The following is an 18087-nucleotide window of genomic DNA, read 5'->3' as shown; positions in this document are numbered from 1 at the left end:
CTTCTATTCATTGCAAGGAAGATTTTTTTTTTTTATAAATAGTGATGATTTTCCTTTGTATTGAGTAGAACAAGATATATAGGAAAGATGAGAAGTGTGAATTATATTGTGTGTATAGTAGTGAAAGAGAGACTTGAAATAAATAAAATATTCTAAGGGCCCGTTTGGTCATGCGATATGAAATCATGATATGGTATCATAATATAGAATCATGAGATGAAATTGAAGTTTTGTTTGGACATGTGATATGAAATTTTTGTGGTGTATATTTTCTTTTAAATATAAGAATCTCATAAGTTATGAAACTATTAAACCAGTCCCAATTGTTTATTCAATCTTACCAAATAAACAAAAATTTATAAAATCGCATAATAAATTATTACAAAGTTATTTGTTCCCCACTTAAGTAATTGTTTCATCAAACTTTAATTCAATAAAAAAATTGAACATAAATTGTAGTGAACTAGTCTTTAATATAATATTCTCACATAATACGGACAATCTCCTCACGTTGAACTTGCATTTCTCGATCATGTGACCGAGAAGACGAACTAACATTGTTACTTTGAGCCATTTGTTGGTCAATATCATCCACAACTATATTTTTATGTTCATAGACAATAAATATTTCATCACTCCTTTGGTATTCTCGCAAATAATTATGCAACACTGCACAAGCTGTGACAATTTTCACTTGTGTCTCAATATCATAATGGTTCATGCCTTGTTTCAGTATTCTGAATCTATTTTTCCAAGCTCCAAAAGTCCGTGGGATTGTTTTAACAAAATATAAACTTGTAGATCAATTTTTGTATTTAAAAAATCTCAAATCATGATATGAAATTCCCATATCATGATTTTTGGAGAATATGGAATTTCATCTCATGACATGGAATCATGAGATGAAATCAGCGTGAATCGCATGTCCAAACGCGAATTACATCTCACGATATGATATCGCATGGCCAACCTGTAAGATTAAATACTTTCAGGATTTTGAAAATGATAATCTTATATAGAGAATGTTAGGGAACATACATGATGAGGAAGACATCATCATAGAGAGAAGCGGAAGCGTTAGTTGTAAATTGGTTTCTACCTCCTTGCCCTAACTTTATGTTACCACAACAGTCAACGATGGAATTAATGTAGAGAATATGTGGTTACCCTAATGGGTGGAGGGAGGACCAATTTATAGAGGTTATGACTTAATCTGGTACGTCCATCAAGTAACCAATGTACGGACGAGATCTATTCCTTATTAAATATTATTTATGGTATTACTTGGATTCCAAGTAAACTTGGGCCATAAGTAAGAAATAATTAATAGTAATTAATAATAATTCTTACATTCTCCCACTTGGCCCAATGACCATATAACATTAATATTTAATAAACATTAGTTGCACATACAATAAATCTCTTCTATAATGTCTATCATAAATACCACAATATAACAAACTACTAATGCGAGTTATGGCGGTTGTACATAAATTTTAAGCTACATACTTCCTTCCATATACTACTGCATTAGCAACTTATTATACTAGGTTCATAAGCTATAAAAGCATATAACATTTTATGGTCCACAATAATGTCTCATAGAGACTTATCTTGTGATATCTCAAACAATAATGTGTACACCATTATGAGAAACAAGAAATTCATTAATGTATATCAGAAACACATAATTTGAGCTCAGAGCGTAAAAATATCATAAGTGCATCAATCATAAGTACAACCAAGACCCATTCTTTGAACATGTTCTTTAAATGTCTTTGGTTGTAATCCTTTTGTTAACGGATTTGCAATCATGAGATCAGTTCTAATATTCTCAAGTAACACTCTTTGTTTCTGAACTTCTTCCTTAACGGTAAAGTACTTTAATTTCATATATTTGGCACCTTTGGAGTACTTATCGTTCTTGGAAAAGAATACTGCTACAGTATTATCACAATAAATTTTCAGCGGCTTGGTAATGGTGTCGACAACCCCAAGTCCTGAAAATAAAGTTCTGCAGCCATAATGCATGAATTGTGGCTTCACAACATGCCACAAACGTTCTTTGCAGTTTTTTTTTTAGTGATAAATTCCAGGATTACTTTGATATCTTCCTAGCATTCCGACCAAAAAGCTAATATACGGTCTTGTGCAAGTTTGAACATACATCAAACTTCCAAAAATAGAATATAAGGAATTATTTTCATTTCTTTTCGTTCTACATCATTCTTTGGGCATTGCATGAGATTAAATTTGTCCCCTTTTTGAATAGGAACTATTATTGCTGAACAATTGTTCATGTTAAATCTCTCTAGAACTTTTTCGATATAGCCTTTTGAGACAGTACCAATAATCCTTGTGATCTATCACGGAATATTTCTACCCCTATCACATAGGATGTCTCACCCATATTTTTCATTTTAAAGTTCATAGAGAGCAAGTCTTTTGTCTCACGCATTATGCCTAAATCAATAGCAACAAGTAAAATGTCATCAACATACTTGACTAACAATATAAACTTACTCCCACTAATCTTTTGGTATATTCACCGATCAACGGTAATTTCCTTAAATCCAAAAGATTTTATGGTATCATTAAACTTTATATACCATTGTCGTGAGGCTTGTTTGAGTCCAGATATTGTCGTCTTTAGCTTACACACCGTTTAATATTTTTTTTCTTTAATTTCGAAACCCTCTAGTTGGTCCATATAAACATCCTCATTCAAGGTCTCCATTAAAAAAGACAGTTTTCACATCAATTTGATGTAACTCTAAATCATAATGAGCTACCAAAGCCAAAACAATTCTTAATGAGTCTTTCTTTGAGACCGGTGAAAAGGTCTCTTTATAATCCATGCCTCCTTTTTTAGTGTATCCTTTTGCAAAAAATCTGGCTTTATATCGTTCAATATTACCATTAGAATCGTGTTTGGTCTTGAAGATTCATTTACACCCGATTCTTTAGAATTTTTTTTTTCTGGTAATTGAACAAGATCCCAGACTTTGTTGTATTCCATGGATTTTGACTCTTCATTCATGGCATCAATTCATTTATTAGACTCAGTAATTTATATGGCTTGTGAAAATAAAATCGAATCTTTATTAATTCCAATGTCAAAATCTGACTCTTGCAAATAAATCACATAATCATTTGAAATGACCGATTTTCTTTCTCTTTGAGATTTTCTTAATGGCACTGTTTGTGGTTCATTTGGGTCAGATACTTGTGAGTTAGTTTCTTCTTGAAGTGTTTCTTCCAAATGTTGTTCAAAATTGTTAAAGTGTTCTTCTACAAGAGGAACAACATTTGTTATTGGTGTGGAAGTAAGTACATTCTTGGGCAATGAGATATTTACCCTTACCTCATTAATTTTCACACTTTGTCGTTCAACACTCCCACTAACTTCACCATTCACAAGGAATTTAGCAATATGGACCTGGACATTATTTTGATTCGTTATGCTTTCCATAATATTCACCACCTCTATTTGACCTAATGATTTTCACTTTTATATCTAATTGTCTTTCAACCTTATTAACGTACACTTTGAGAGCGTCCGCTGTTTGAGATTTTTCTTTCAACAAATAGATAAATTCATAACGTGAAAATCATCAATAAAGGTGATAAAATATTTTATCCACCTAAAGATGGAACATCAAAGAGTCCGCAAATATCAGTATGTATAATTTCAAGAAGCTGAGTGATCCTTGTGACACCTTTCTTGGTATCTTGGTTTGCTTTCCTTTAATGCAATCCAAACATATATCGAGATTAATAAAATTCAGATTCAAAAAAATCTCATTCTTTACTAATCTTTTTAATCTTTTTTTGGATACATGACCCAAACATTTATGCCACAAATAAGCAGGAGTTTCATTTGGTGAACTACGTTTCATTCCAACAATGTGATAAATAGTAAGAAGGAATTCAGAAAAAATTAATATCGAGTTTCAATCTATATAATCCATCAATAAGAACACCAAAATCATAAATAGTATTCTTATGTAAATTGAAACAATCATGTCCAAACTTAAAAACAAATCCAGAAACATCGAGTCTTAAAAGAGAAATCAAATTCCTAGAGATTGAAGAAACATAAAGAGTCTGTAATAGATCAAGGTGATGTCCAGTCTCCAAGATCAAATTATAAGTCCATATGCCTTCAGTTTTAGCCTTCATGTGATTTCCCATGAACAAGAGATCCTTATTTGGATTTATAGTTTGGATCGTAGTGAATCCCTACAACATAGTGGATACATGAGTAGTTGCACCAGAATCAAGCCACCAAGTATTATTAGGAACTTCTACTAAATTTGATTTGAAACATACAAAAGCACTAAATGTACCTTTCTTTTCAAACCAAGCTTTATGTTTCAGACAATCTTTCTGATAGTGTCCTTTCTTTTTTACAGAAATGACACACATCAACCTTGAGTTCTTTATGAGCATCCTATGGAACTTTAGCAGGTACTTTCTTTTTCTTAAACTTATTGGCTTTCACTTTAAGTCCTTTACCAGCTCCTTGACCCATGAGGTTAATATAATGACCTCCTTGTTTCTTAAGTCTTGACTCATATTGAGTAAGCATATGAACAATTCACTAACATCCCACTTATCCTTAATAGTGTTATAGTTAATTTGGAATGGTCCATACTCAAGAGGCAATGAGTTCAGAATAAACTGAACCAAGAATGTGTCATCCACTTTCATCCTCAAGGTCCTAAGTCTTGCTGCAATGTTAGTCATCTCGATGATATGATTTTGCATACTACGCGACCCATCTAACTTCATGGTAGTGAGTTCAGCCATTAGTGTACCAGCGAGAGACGTATCAGCAGAACGAAAACGTTCTTCCACAAACTTCAGGTATTCCCTGGCACTTTCTGTTTGTGGAATAGTACTCTTAATGTTGTTAGCAACAGTCATTCGCATGAACATAAGGCTTAATCTGTTAGAGCGTTCCCATGATTTATGAAAAGACTTCTCATCCTCACTGCTCTTATCAGTAATTGCAGTATGCTTGTCATTCAGCAGAGCCAAGTCAAGATCCATTACACCTAAGTGGAACTGTACTTGTTCACGCCATTCAGAGAAGTTTAATCCATTGAACACAATAACAGACGAAGCATGCGAATGAAGAGGAATAACTGCAAAATAGATATACATGTTCACAAATCAGAAAATAATGTGAATTCAGTGAAGCGATAAAAATATATCGTAATTCTCCTTTGGGTAGATACTACAACACATTATCATAATTTAAATGCCAATTTTATCTTTAATAGGTAATTGAATATTATTAATCAAACATATATGACATCTTTGGATATACAATATATGTTTGACTAAAATATTAATTTACCTCATAATTTTCACTATTCGTAGAATGATAAATTCACCTTTGGGTAAATTCTTAAGTTCTAGCAATAGTGAAAGTCAATTTATCTATTTTTTTATTTTTTTTTTAATATAGGCATTTAATTAACCTTCATAGATAAATTACAATTTTATGAGTGCATATTTTCCTTAACCATACTAGTTTGGCCACTTTGGTGACTAACAAACTATATAAATACAAATGCACACATAATATCATAAAATTTTGTGCATGTGAATAATTTTATACAATTTAGTTTGGCCACTTTGGTGGCTAACAAACTATAGAAACATAATACATGCATCAAGTGATCATAAATATGATATGTGTAGAAGTTAATTTCTCTAGTTTGACCACTTTGGTGACTAACAAACTATAGAAACATAATACATGCAATAAGTAATCATAAATATTGTATGTGTAGACGTTAATTTCTCTAGTTTGGCCACTTTGGTGACTAACAAACTATAGAAACATAATACATGCAACATGTGATCATAACCACTGTATGTGTAGACGTTAATTTCTCTAGTTTGGCCACTTTGGTGACTAACAAACTATAGAAACATAATACATGCAACATGTGATCATAACCATTGTATGTGTAGACGTTAATTTCTCTAGTTTTGCCACTTTGGTGACTAACAAACTATAGAAACATAATACATGCAACATGTGATCATAACCATTGTATGTGTAGACGTTAATTTCTCTAGTTTTGCCACTTTGGTGACTAACAAACTATATTGCACTAAGTACACATATTATTTATTGCTTAATATAACGACCACTTTAATTTATTGCACAATCTAAAACAAAACATAATTATTACATTATGGGAAGATTATTCTATGATATACAAATTCATACATTTTTACGCAATATCTCATTAGAGATCATATTCTGCAGACTTATGAAGTGGGAAATCTTAAATATATGCAAAGTATGCTAATTTGCGTGCACGAACTATTCAAAACAAGAATAAATAATTGGTAGGAAATTCTTCAGAATAATGGTGCACTAATGCACTTGACATATCCAAAGGCTTTAACCAATTTTCAATTACAAATTAGTAGTAGTTATTATTTATTTATTTAATTAAGGGGCTAAAAGATCACATACTTTTATGTCTTAAACAAAAACTTTCCACGTACCAAGGCTTGAGGCACTGATTCGTAGATATTCTCGTGTCAAAATTCCACCGCTTACATGACAATTATTTTCATATATATGTAAAATTATCCGTTCAAAATAATTCAGGCTCTGATGCCACATGTAAGATTAAATACTTTCAGGATCTTGAACATGATAATCTTACATAGAGAATGTCAGGGAGCATACCTGATGAGGAAGACATCATCATAGAGAGAAGCGGAAGCGTTAGTCGTAAATTGGTTTCTACCTCCTTGCCCTAACTTTATGTTACCACAACCATCAGCAATGGAATTAATGTAGAGAATATGTGGCTACCCTAATGGGTGGAGGGAGGACCAATTTATAGAGATTATGACTTAATCTGGTACGTCTATCAAGTAACCAATGTACGGACGAGATCTATTCCTTATTAAATATTATTTATGGTATTACTTGAATTTCAAGTAAACTTGGGCCATAAGTAAGAAATAATTAATAGTAATTAATAATAATTCTTACACAACCGCCTACTAAGTCTTCAACTATATTCACTATATAAAAGAAAGTAATTATATGTTGAAGGAAGGTGTTCTTTAACAGGAACTTTGAACTCTTCAACTAATCCAGAGTTCGCTTGAGTTGTACAAGGTTGTTGGGATGTTGTATCCTGAAGGGGACAAGTCAAGAGTGATACTGCTAAATTAGTGTAGATTATACCGCAGTGGACTTGAATCTCCTTAAAGAGAGTGAGATATCTGCGCCTCAACTAATTTTTTTTATTCTTTTTTATTTATTTTATTTTCAACGATAATTTATTACATTTATGATATATTACACCAACATTAAACATACAGAACTAACTGATACGTTGATATAGAGCGAATTGATACATTGAACTATTGCTACATTTGGTAATCAGTCAAATTATCATTATTAATAATAATTAGGATTCAAAGTATGGTTGTTTCAAAAAATTTCTCAAAGAAACAATAATTTAATTTCATAGTACATATTATTTTGCTAAACCTACTCCTTTCATTTCAAAATAAATGTGTCTTTAAGTTGGATACACCTTTAGCTTTGTTCATTTTCATTTTATTAACTGTAATGTTTTTGGTTGTCTTGTACTCTCTCCGTCTTAATATATATGAGTTAGTTTAGTTTGGTACGGAGTTTAAAAAAGAAAGAAAGATTTTTGAAATTTATAGTCTAAAATGAGTCATTGATATTTGTGAAGCTAGAAATCATTTCATTAATGATAAAATAGACACTTAGTTAAATTATTACTAAGTATAAAAATGTGTCATATTTTTTAAGACCGACTAAACAGTAAGTAAATTGTATAAATTGGGACAAATGGATTAGTATTTGTAAGCAAGTCTGTGTACTTTCTTTGTGGATAAGGTTTCGAGTATTGACAAAGATACATGGTATTGAACCTATCCCCTTTACTTACTATTGACGAATAATTGAACTATTTATTTTTATAAAGTAAATGTATTTTTACTAACTTACTCTTCATAAATACTTTGAAAAATATATAGTTTTAATATTTTTTTTGATTACGTAAAATTTTCTTTATTTAAGCAGCACAATATAAAATTGGAAGAACATCAAGCGAAAATCACTTACTATTTGAAACAAAATAAAAAGATTTAAAAAAAAAACACTTGTTTTGAAATGCTGATGTAATTAAATGCCATATGGTTGTTTGATAGATTTTTTTTGCTATTTTGGTCCCCCAAATCATCTTATTCTTTCTTATTTCTTCTCTATGTTTTCCATTTGCTTATTTAGTCTCACGAGTCTACAATTTCAATTTATCTCATGTCTCCATTGATTTGACATTTTTTGTTTTGAAATACTATTCTTTTAAATTCATATATAACTTTTTGAAATAAAAAGGATCTTTTGGTATTTTAATTTTCAATCCGATCGTTTTCTTTCTCATTGGAACTTGGCCTCGTGTACATTTCAGCTTGAAAAAAACTTCAATCAAGAGATTTCATTCAACAAAAAAGTAGAAAGTCTAACTAAACTATTAGCTATTTAGTTCAAACATCTAGAAATATATATAAAACTCGACATGATCAAACATGTTCGAGAGCATCCAAATATCTTCACACGTCATTTCTATGTTTCACAATACAACCACTTATTTCTGGATCATATCAACAACATTCTTAGCATCAGAAAAAAAAAATTACATTCTTCCATCCATTACTAATAGCATATTCAAGAGTCTTCCTAATAGCAATCATTTTAGCAGTCATGACTTTTCCGACGTAATTGCATTGTTTACGAATATAGGACTGCAGACTAATGATCGTAGACCAATACAATTCAATTGTTCATTAACTTCATTATTTTCGTTCTAAAATTCAACTGTATTATTTAATTTAGGTGGTCCAAAATGTGGACCAAAGATAGGGATATAACTACACTTATAATATGAATATGCGGGACCAAACTAGAGATGTACTAATTGGATAGTACTTTCCAGCTTCCACCAATCTTTAAGTTTAAGTCTGGCTGGCCCAATTATAGTATCTGATTATGGCCTTAACCCAACCTAATCAGAAAGCCCATTCATTTTGCTAACTACTTGAATCATTTTGCACAAAAAGAATACTTTGGTGATATTATTCAAAATTTGTTCGGATCCTATATTTGTATGGTCTTTAATTTTTGTTCTTTAAATTTATGATATTTGATTTTTGCTCTTGCTTTTCATTTAATGAAAATTTATGGATCAAAGAGCTCTAATCTATGACCTAATTTCGCAAGACAAACTTTCTTCTTGTCCGTGTATAGTATCTCATTCACAACTCGTAAGGCCAATATTTAGGAAACATTTGCCTTGTCCGACAAAGGTTTATAGAAGTTAGTCTCTATCAACACAAGTTTGTATGAATATATGTCTGGTAAGACATAACTTGTGTCTTGTGAATTCTTTCGCCAAAATTTTGGAGAACATTTGACTTATTTGACAAAGGATTAGACAAGTTAACTTCTATCAATATAAGTTAATTTGTATGAGTAAATTATGCCTTGCAAGGCATAGACCTTAGCCTTTACTAGCATAGGTTTGTATGAATCAGTTATGCACATACTTGTGTCTTCCGAATTTTGACTTGCGTGAATTTTCTTATAAAAAATTATAGAATCATTGTCTTTTCCAACAAAAGTTTAGAGAACTTGTGTTTATAAAATAAAAAGAAAATTGTCTTATAAGAATGACTGTTGTCTTGCATATATTTTTTTTCAATATCAAGGATATTTCGACCACGTTTTTGTTAAGTTGTGAGCTTTTGACCATGTAAAGCAAAAAATTATTCACTTTGTTAAAAAAATTTAAGTTGAAATTAAAATTGTATTTGGTCATACTTTTTTTAAGAATATTTAGAATTTAAATTCTAAATTTAGTCCAATACTATGAATATCATTTTCTATTTTCACAATAAGACTAATTACTAGACTGAATTTCCCTTATATTTAATTTGATATCTCAAATTCTTATATCTTAATAGAATATTTATTAGAGTACAAATAGTATAATCGAAAAAGATAATCAAGTCTTTTTTTTATTTTTGAAATCGATAAGTATTTAAAAATAATTATTTTAACTAATATAGACAAGTTACTAGAAAAATGAGGATTGAGAATTTGGCATACATGTTTTAGATGCACATGGCACCATCTCATTTATGTTCTCCTAATCACGAAAATTAGATATTTATTATTGTTGTCATTATCGATTTACGTAATTTAACTTCGTAAAATATTTTTATATCGTTTAGTAAATAAACTTACTCAAATAGAAAGCGTGTCCCATTAATAACTTCCATTTCACCAATATTGTAGACACAAATTTGGTTAAAAGTACCCTTCCATGTTCACTCAAATTCCATAATAGTGGTAGCAAAATTGAGCTAAAATATAATGAAAGTTATTGCCTTCAATTTAATGAAAGTTGTTAGGTTTATTTACTATTCTTTTAGTGCCCCCTACTTATTATTTTTTCCTTCTAGAGTGCACACGTTGGCACCCATGAACTATTAATAAAGGCTCTATTCAACCAACCCTAGTACAAAAAAATTGAACCCTAAACCAAATGTGAGATACTTACGAAATAAAGTTGCTCGGATGATAAGCACTTTTACTTACAAATTAAAAGTTGTGAGTTCGAATATATCAAGGGAGCAAAAAGGATAGAGGCTCACAGGAAGGGGTTAAAAATAAAATTGAAAAAGACAAAAATATCCTTTATTTTGATAGTAGATCTAAAATAGTTCCTTCAATGTTATCTAATTTTTCTAAATATTTTAAGTTTGGCAAAAAGAGCACTTTTAGTTCTTTAAATTTGTCAAAAATAAACACAATATTAAACACCAAAAAATTAATCAAAATTATAGGAAAAACAACACAAAAAACTATACCAAATACAAAAAAAATAAAAAATAATAAGTAATGATTAAAATAGTACCTCAGAAACTTGCACTGGATTTTCTTAAAATTTACCTAAGATAAAAATAAATAGTACTTTCAAATGTGAGTTTTACTTTAATATTTTCTATTTTCATAGTATCAATTAAATTTTAGTAAATATCTAAAAGAGATTAAAATTGCTCACTTTTAAAATACTTAAAAGATTGGAACTTTTTAGGTGATACTTAAGCATATTTGGGCAAATTTCTAAAATCAATTTATTATAAAAAATATTTATATATAAATAATTGATCTGAAAAACATTTTTAAATGAAAACTTTTGAAAAATACTTCTAAGCGTGTTTTTTCAAATAAAAAAAAAAAGAAACTACTTCTCAAAAGTAGTTTATTTAAAACACCTTTTCTTCTTCTTAAAATTTACCAATACACTTTTAACTTTAAAAAAAAACACTCTTTTTTAGAAAAATAAATATGTATTTTTTGGCTCGAAAAAGTTTTGATCAAACCGATTATTTAATCATTTTTTCGAACATTTTAGTTCCTTTCACATGAATATTATTTATCATTTTAAAAATTAAAATTTTACATAAAATAATATGTTGAAAAGTTCATTAATCATTCGGTGCTGACAATTAAAGACTATTGACTATTGTAGTAGGTGTATAATATTATAAAACATGATAAGACCCTGCTTGAAGTACTACTTACTATCAATCCTTCAATATTCGATGGCAAAATATATATAAAAAAAAGAAAAGAAAAAAAGACTAATAATTGTCATTATTTTTGGGTCGGTTTTGAAATAAATACCCACCCAACTAACACCTACCAGTAGTACTCATTTAATGAGCTCACAAAACTAAATGAAAAATTAGCTTCATGGGAATATGTCAAAATATCTTCTTCTATAGTAATTATTTATCCTTTGGGATTGAAGTCGAGGTAGCTATTACGATGTAAAATTTGAATTTTGATAAATCGAAAATAACTTTTTTACCTTCTAAGGAAGGGTGTGCGTATTTTCTCCTAACCTCATTTATTTCCACCTAAGGTTTCATTCTTATACATTCAATTTTTGTAATATTCATAAACCAAACCTATCCGCATTTTTTTTTGAAAAGTAATTAACGTATTTATGTGTTTGGACAACTAGTCAATAATGGAGAAACATATTATAGGAGATTAATGTTTAAATGTCAATACAAATTTTTAAAAAATAATACTATTACTTGGATAATTTTTCTTATTTGTCTAAATTTTAGCAGACAGAATTGATCGGACATGTGTTGGTAAAAAAAATACTCTGATCACAAATTATCCGTGTTTTTTTTTCTTGCCTTGTGAGGTTCAAAGTTATGTGAACTTAGATCAACAATTTAAAATGTATTCTTTGTATATACTGACATGAAAAAAAATTATAATTTATGGTATTATTAAGTTTATTTAGTTCAGTTAAATTTTAATAATTAGTTAAATTAACTCTCGAAAAAAAAATTATACACTTATTTTGCAATGGCGAGAGTATTAAGAGTAACAAATACTCACACTCTTTCATTTCATTGACCCCTATATAAAAATGCAGGACTATTTTATCCACGTTTATTTGGTTCCATCCACTTTTATTTGTAATGTTGCGTTTTTTAAAAGTTGATTTGACTAATTTTCAAAGTTAAATTAGATTACATTAATCGAACCACAGACAAATTAGCTTGGAGACCACTAATAACAATCCCTTAATAACTAAGGCATACATCCATATTTGGTCTTGCGCTTAATGAAGTTGGATGGTCGATAGTTGTTATGAATGAGCATGTGAAGTCAGTGATGATACAATTCAAACCAACCAAAAAAAGCCCATATCCCTTTCCTTTTCATTTTGCATGAATCAAATTCAGTCAAATACATAACTATTTCATTTTTTTTTTCCTCTACCCATTTCACTCATACATACAATATTCATTTCTTTGCCACATTCTGCAAAGAAAAAAAATACTTCTTCCTCATCTTTGTCCATACCTTGCCGCATTTACAACTATACATGCTACCCCTTTTAGTAGAATCTTTCAAAAAAATACAACCATGCTTATTTATGCATTGAGTTTTCCCTTTTAATTCCTCTGTTTTCAGATTGGAGAAAAGTCCAAAACATTTAATCTATTTCTTTTTTTTCGTGTCTGTTAGTTGTTTTGTCCAAAATAGAAGTAATCTAAGCTTTAAGAAATGAGGAATTCGTCGACTTCAGTGAATGATGTGATGATGGAAATTGAAGCGAATAAACCACAAGGTCATGGTATTGTTGTAGGTGGACTGAGTCCGTTGAGTGAAACATTATGGAAGGAGAAAACAAATACTGAGTTTATTGGTGATGTTTCTGCTAGATTGGCTTGGAAAGATCTAACTGTTATGGTTACTCTTAATAGTGGTGAAACACAGAATGTTCTAGAAGGACTTACTGGTTATGCTGAACCTGGAACTTTTACTGCTTTAATGGGTCCTTCTGGTTCTGGAAAGTCTACTCTTCTCGATGCGCTCTCTGGTCGACTTGCTTCTAATGCTTTTCTTTCAGGCAGAGTTTTGCTTAATGGACGTAAAGCTAATCTCTCTTTTGGAACTGCTGTAAGTAGGAAACAGATCTCACTCTGTTTTTTTGCTTTTTTTCGTAGAGCTGCTGAAACTTTTGTTTTTTTTTTTTTTGTTGTTTTAGGCGTATGTGACGCAAGATGATACGTTGATTGGGACATTGACAGTTAGGGAGACGATATCGTATTCTGCTAGACTACGTCTCCCTGATCGGATGCCATGGTCGGAGAAACGGACATTGATTGAGAGTACTATTATTGAAATGGGACTTCAGGATTGTGCTGATACAGTTATTGGAAACTGGCATTTACGCGGTATAAGCGGAGGAGAAAAGAGGAGAGTTAGTATCGCACTTGAGATTCTTATGAGGCCTAGATTGCTTTTTCTTGATGAGCCAACTAGTGGTCTTGACAGGTACTCGTAATATTTTCAAACTTCGAGATCTATTAATAACATATGAAATGAAGGGTTGATTTCTCAGATAGCTGTTATTATCTCAGAAAGTCACATTTCTTTGTTTATTCTAAATTTCTTGGAAGTCTGTTAGTTGAGTGAGCATTTGAGAAATCAACTCCTGAAACGAACATATTTTGTTACTTTTTTTTGGATTTAACTTATATATACATTGACATGTGTTTTAACCTGTTCTAATGGGTAGTTTGCGTTGTTTTATAGGTTATTAATTTAACTTTCTTTTTTTCATAGTGCTTCGGCGTTCTTTGTTACACAGACACTGCGTGGTCTGTCGAGAGATGGAAGGACTGTGATAGCTTCAATTCATCAGCCGAGTAGTGAAGTATTTGAGTTGTTTGACAGATTGTATTTGCTTTCCGGAGGCAAAACAGTTTACTTTGGTCAAGCTTCTGAAGCATATGAGGCAAGATTCACTCTTCCCAGCCCTACTTCCCCCTTTTGTTTTTTTCCTTCGGAGACATCTGATAAAATTGGAACAATACAGAGAAGATTAGTGTGATTCCTGTGCAAGAATGACACCAACAAATTGAGAAATAGACTCGTGTTACTTTTGTTATTGATCATCTAAATTCTTAAACAAACTTGTTTTTGCAGTTCTTTGCACAAGCTGGATTTCCTTGCCCTGCTCTAAGAAATCCATCAGATCATTTCCTACGATGCATCAATTCTGATTTCGACAAAGTTAAGGCAACTCTAAAGGGGTCGATGAAGCTACGGGTAATTCAAATTTCTTTCCTTTGATCATATAAATCTTTGTTACCTTAGGTTAATGTTTTAGAAAATATGTGTTTTTTTAAAATTACTGTTATTGATCTGTTTCTCAGAAGGGAACAATTGAAGTATGTGTACCATGTGCTTTTGTTTCAGATAAAAAAACTGCAATATAATAATCAACAAACTATACAGCTTGTCCTATTCTTTAGTTTTTTTTTTCTTGAGCCAAATCAAACTACTTTTAAGCAATATTAGCATTGTTTTCTTCATTTAACTTTGTGTTTCTGATTCCTAATCAGTTTGAGTCCAATGAGGATCCTCTTGACAAAACAACGACATCTGAAGCTATACGCATCCTAGTAGACTATTATCGTCGTTCTCAGTACAGCTACTCAGCTAACGAAAGGGTTGAAGAAATGTCGAAAGTTGTAAGTTTCAACGTTTCAATACTATGTCATCATCTAATCATATTGTATTATCAGACATGATTGTTAATTATGTTTTTTGGTGTATAACAGAAAGGAACAGTGCTAGATTCTGGCGGAAGTCAGGCTAGTTTCTTCATGCAGGCCTACACCTTAACGAAACGTTCCTTTGTTAACATGTCAAGAGACTTTGGTTATTACTGGTTGAGGCTTGTTATCTACTTGGTGGTCACTATCTGCATTGGAACTATCTATCTTAACGTGGGAACCGGTTATAGTTCCATCCTGGTAACATCCTAATACCCGTTGAATGAGAATGTGATTAAGTGTTTTAACTTTTATACACTGACAGTGTAAAAGAACTTTTATACGATTAGATCAGCTAAAAGATAACTAGAGACAGGTTAACAATACACTCTTTTTCACGAGCAAAGCAACACGATCCTTCGTAATAAATGAGAAGAAATCAACCTCATTTCCACTATATTTTCAACTGCTATGAAACAGGCAAGAGGAGCATGTGCATCATTCGTCTTTGGATTTGTGACATTCATGTCAATTGGAGGATTTCCTTCTTTCGTTGAAGATATGAAGGTTTGCACCTTGTGTCATAATCTCGAAAAAAAAACTAACCAATTTTTTTGGAAACACACTATCTCAACTTGAACTTTTTCAGGTTTTTCAAAGGGAGAGGATGAATGGACACTATGGTGTTTTTGCATTTGTTGTGAGCAATACCTTATCCGCGATGCCATTTCTGATACTGATCACCTTTCTTTCTGGCACTGTCTGCTATTTCATGGTTCGGTTACACCCGGGCTTCACACACTATTTATTCTTTGTGATATGCCTCTATGCCAGTGTCACTGTTGTCGAAAGCTTGATGATGGTCATAGCTAGTGTTGTCCCTAATTTCCTCATGGGTATCATTATTGGTGCTGGAATTCAGGTACTAAACTTTCATCATTTCCCCATTCAATTCGTCCAAAATTACAACGAATTTTCAACAGTCTTAATCAACCTTTTGTTCTGTTTTCATTTTGATGCTAGGGAATATTTATGCTAGTCTCTGGATACTTTAGACTCCCCAACGACATCCCAAAGCCTTTCTGGCGTTACCCTATGTCTTACCTCAGTTTCCATTTCTGGGCACTACAGGTAAGACTGGTTTAACTTCTATACACTGACAATGTCACAAACACGTCTTATTTGTAACTACTTTAATGTTTCTTGTATATGGTACAGGGGCAATATCAAAACGATTTGATGGGATTGGAGTTTGATAACTCGAGTCCTGATCTTCCCAAAATCTCGGGTGAATTCATACTAGAGCAGATATTCCAAATCGATCTGAACAGATCAAAATGGGTAGACGTGAGTGTGATCTTCGTGATGATAATCACCTATCGCATTATTTTCTTTATCATGATCAAGATCAACGAGGATGTCACACCGTGGATCAGAGGGTACATTGCTAGAAGAAAAATGCAGCAGAAGAATGGAAATCAAAAACAGACAATTGCTCCATATGGTCTTACTCAATCACCCTCTCTCAGGGCCTATGCTGGAAACAATAGACCAAATAGCAATAGGTAAAATGGAGGCATAACAAATGTTAATTAATAATATCAAAAGGAGAAAAAAAGAAGAAATATGGAGGCTTAAAATTTGTTAAAACCACTTTTGACAAGTGGTTAATTGCAAGAAATTTGTATTAAAATTATATACGAGATGATGGTAGTTAATTTTATTTTTTTTGCTACATTTAACCATTCTTCAGCTTCATGCAATGTGCTAATATGAATTATCAGCTACAAATGTTCGTTGTTTTTCTTCTTTTGGTTATGCAGAGAGATTTCTTCATTTTACTATCATTTTATGTTGTTTTCAAGTTATCTATGTAGGGGCAATGCTTTGTTTATGATACGGTAGATATCGAATTATTATATTGAAATTAATATTTTTGATTTTGTGAGAGAAAATATATAATTTTCACTATATTTCGTTGTATGAGAGAGAATATATAATTTATTGAACGAATGCATATAACATATCAGTGGTGGAGTCAGGATTTTTAATAAGGGGGTTCAAAATCCGAAGGAGTAGACATACGAACTAGTCGAAGGGGGTTCGACATCTATTATTTACATCTAAAAAATAATTTTAACCATGTATATATAGTAATATTTTCTGCCAAAGGGGGTTCGGATGAACCCCTAAAGACATGCTGGCTCCGCCCCTGTAACATATCATAATTGTATCTATTAAGATTGCACGTATTGAGATAATCATGAAAGCGAATAAATATAAGTGATACAACTTGATATACTAGAGCGAAGGAATGCAAGCGAATGAATGCAAATGAAATTTGAGCGAAAAAATATATTTAAGTTATACAAATTGATAACAATTGATACAAGTAATTTTCGAAGTTATAGTAAAATACTAAAATTAAAGATATTAAAGCAAAACCTATTAAAAATTCAAACTAGTAGTTACGAATGTCAAATAAACAAACGACAGCCGTTAATGATAATTATGGTTTAAACTATAGCTATTTATAAAAAAATCCCTTTATTTTGTAAACCCAGTCCATTTTGACACAATGAGCTGATATGCAATACAAATTAGAAATTTTAATACCATTAGAAATTTTGTCTAGGTATTTTTGACAAAAACCTTTTGTAAGATATGTTATATATAAACATAATATAAGATTTTTGTTTATTAGCTATTCAAATAAATTAAAAGAAAAAAAAAAACTCTAACACTTTATAAGAATTAGGTGAAATGAATTATAATTCGATCTTAAATTCTTTTCAGCTTAAATAACTTTTGAACATGTCAGTCAAATAATGCTTTGAGAAAAAAATTAATATAGTGAACAAATTGTTTGAATCATCATCCTTAATACTAATGAAGTAAATAGAA

General features: G+C 31.0%; 2 protein-coding genes and 1 non-coding gene across 3 annotated transcripts; 2 read left to right on the top strand and 1 right to left on the bottom strand.

Moving 5' to 3' along the window:
• Positions 1-4500: 4500 nt before the first annotated feature.
• Positions 4501-5169, bottom strand: LOC125858676 (uncharacterized). Its single transcript, XM_049538503.1, has one exon. It carries the CDS (start codon positions 5167-5169, stop codon positions 4501-4503), a length of 669 nt encoding a protein of 222 aa, XP_049394460.1.
• Positions 5170-12746: 7577 nt separating this feature from the next.
• LOC125858604 (ABC transporter G family member 11-like) lies at positions 12747-16914 on the top strand. The gene is made up of 10 exons (XM_049538432.1): positions 12747-13579; positions 13668-13957; positions 14249-14420; positions 14612-14734; positions 15031-15159; positions 15250-15444; positions 15664-15750; positions 15833-16105; positions 16207-16314; positions 16402-16914. Exons 1-10 carry the CDS (start codon positions 13184-13186, stop codon positions 16750-16752), a joined length of 2124 nt encoding a protein of 707 aa, XP_049394389.1. The 5' UTR covers positions 12747-13183; the 3' UTR covers positions 16753-16914.
• Positions 14462-14565, top strand: LOC125861089 (U6 spliceosomal RNA). The gene has a single exon (XR_007445952.1). It is a non-coding gene; the product is annotated as a U6 spliceosomal RNA (small nuclear RNA).
• Positions 16915-18087: the final 1173 nt, after the last annotated feature.

The sequence above is a fragment of the Solanum stenotomum genome, chromosome 3 (genome assembly GCF_019186545.1).
Source record: "Solanum stenotomum isolate F172 chromosome 3, ASM1918654v1, whole genome shotgun sequence".
Taxonomy (NCBI): domain Eukaryota; kingdom Viridiplantae; phylum Streptophyta; class Magnoliopsida; order Solanales; family Solanaceae; genus Solanum; species Solanum stenotomum.
The sequence above is the reverse complement of the archived record's forward strand: the minus strand, read 5'-3'. Positions and strand labels throughout refer to the sequence as shown.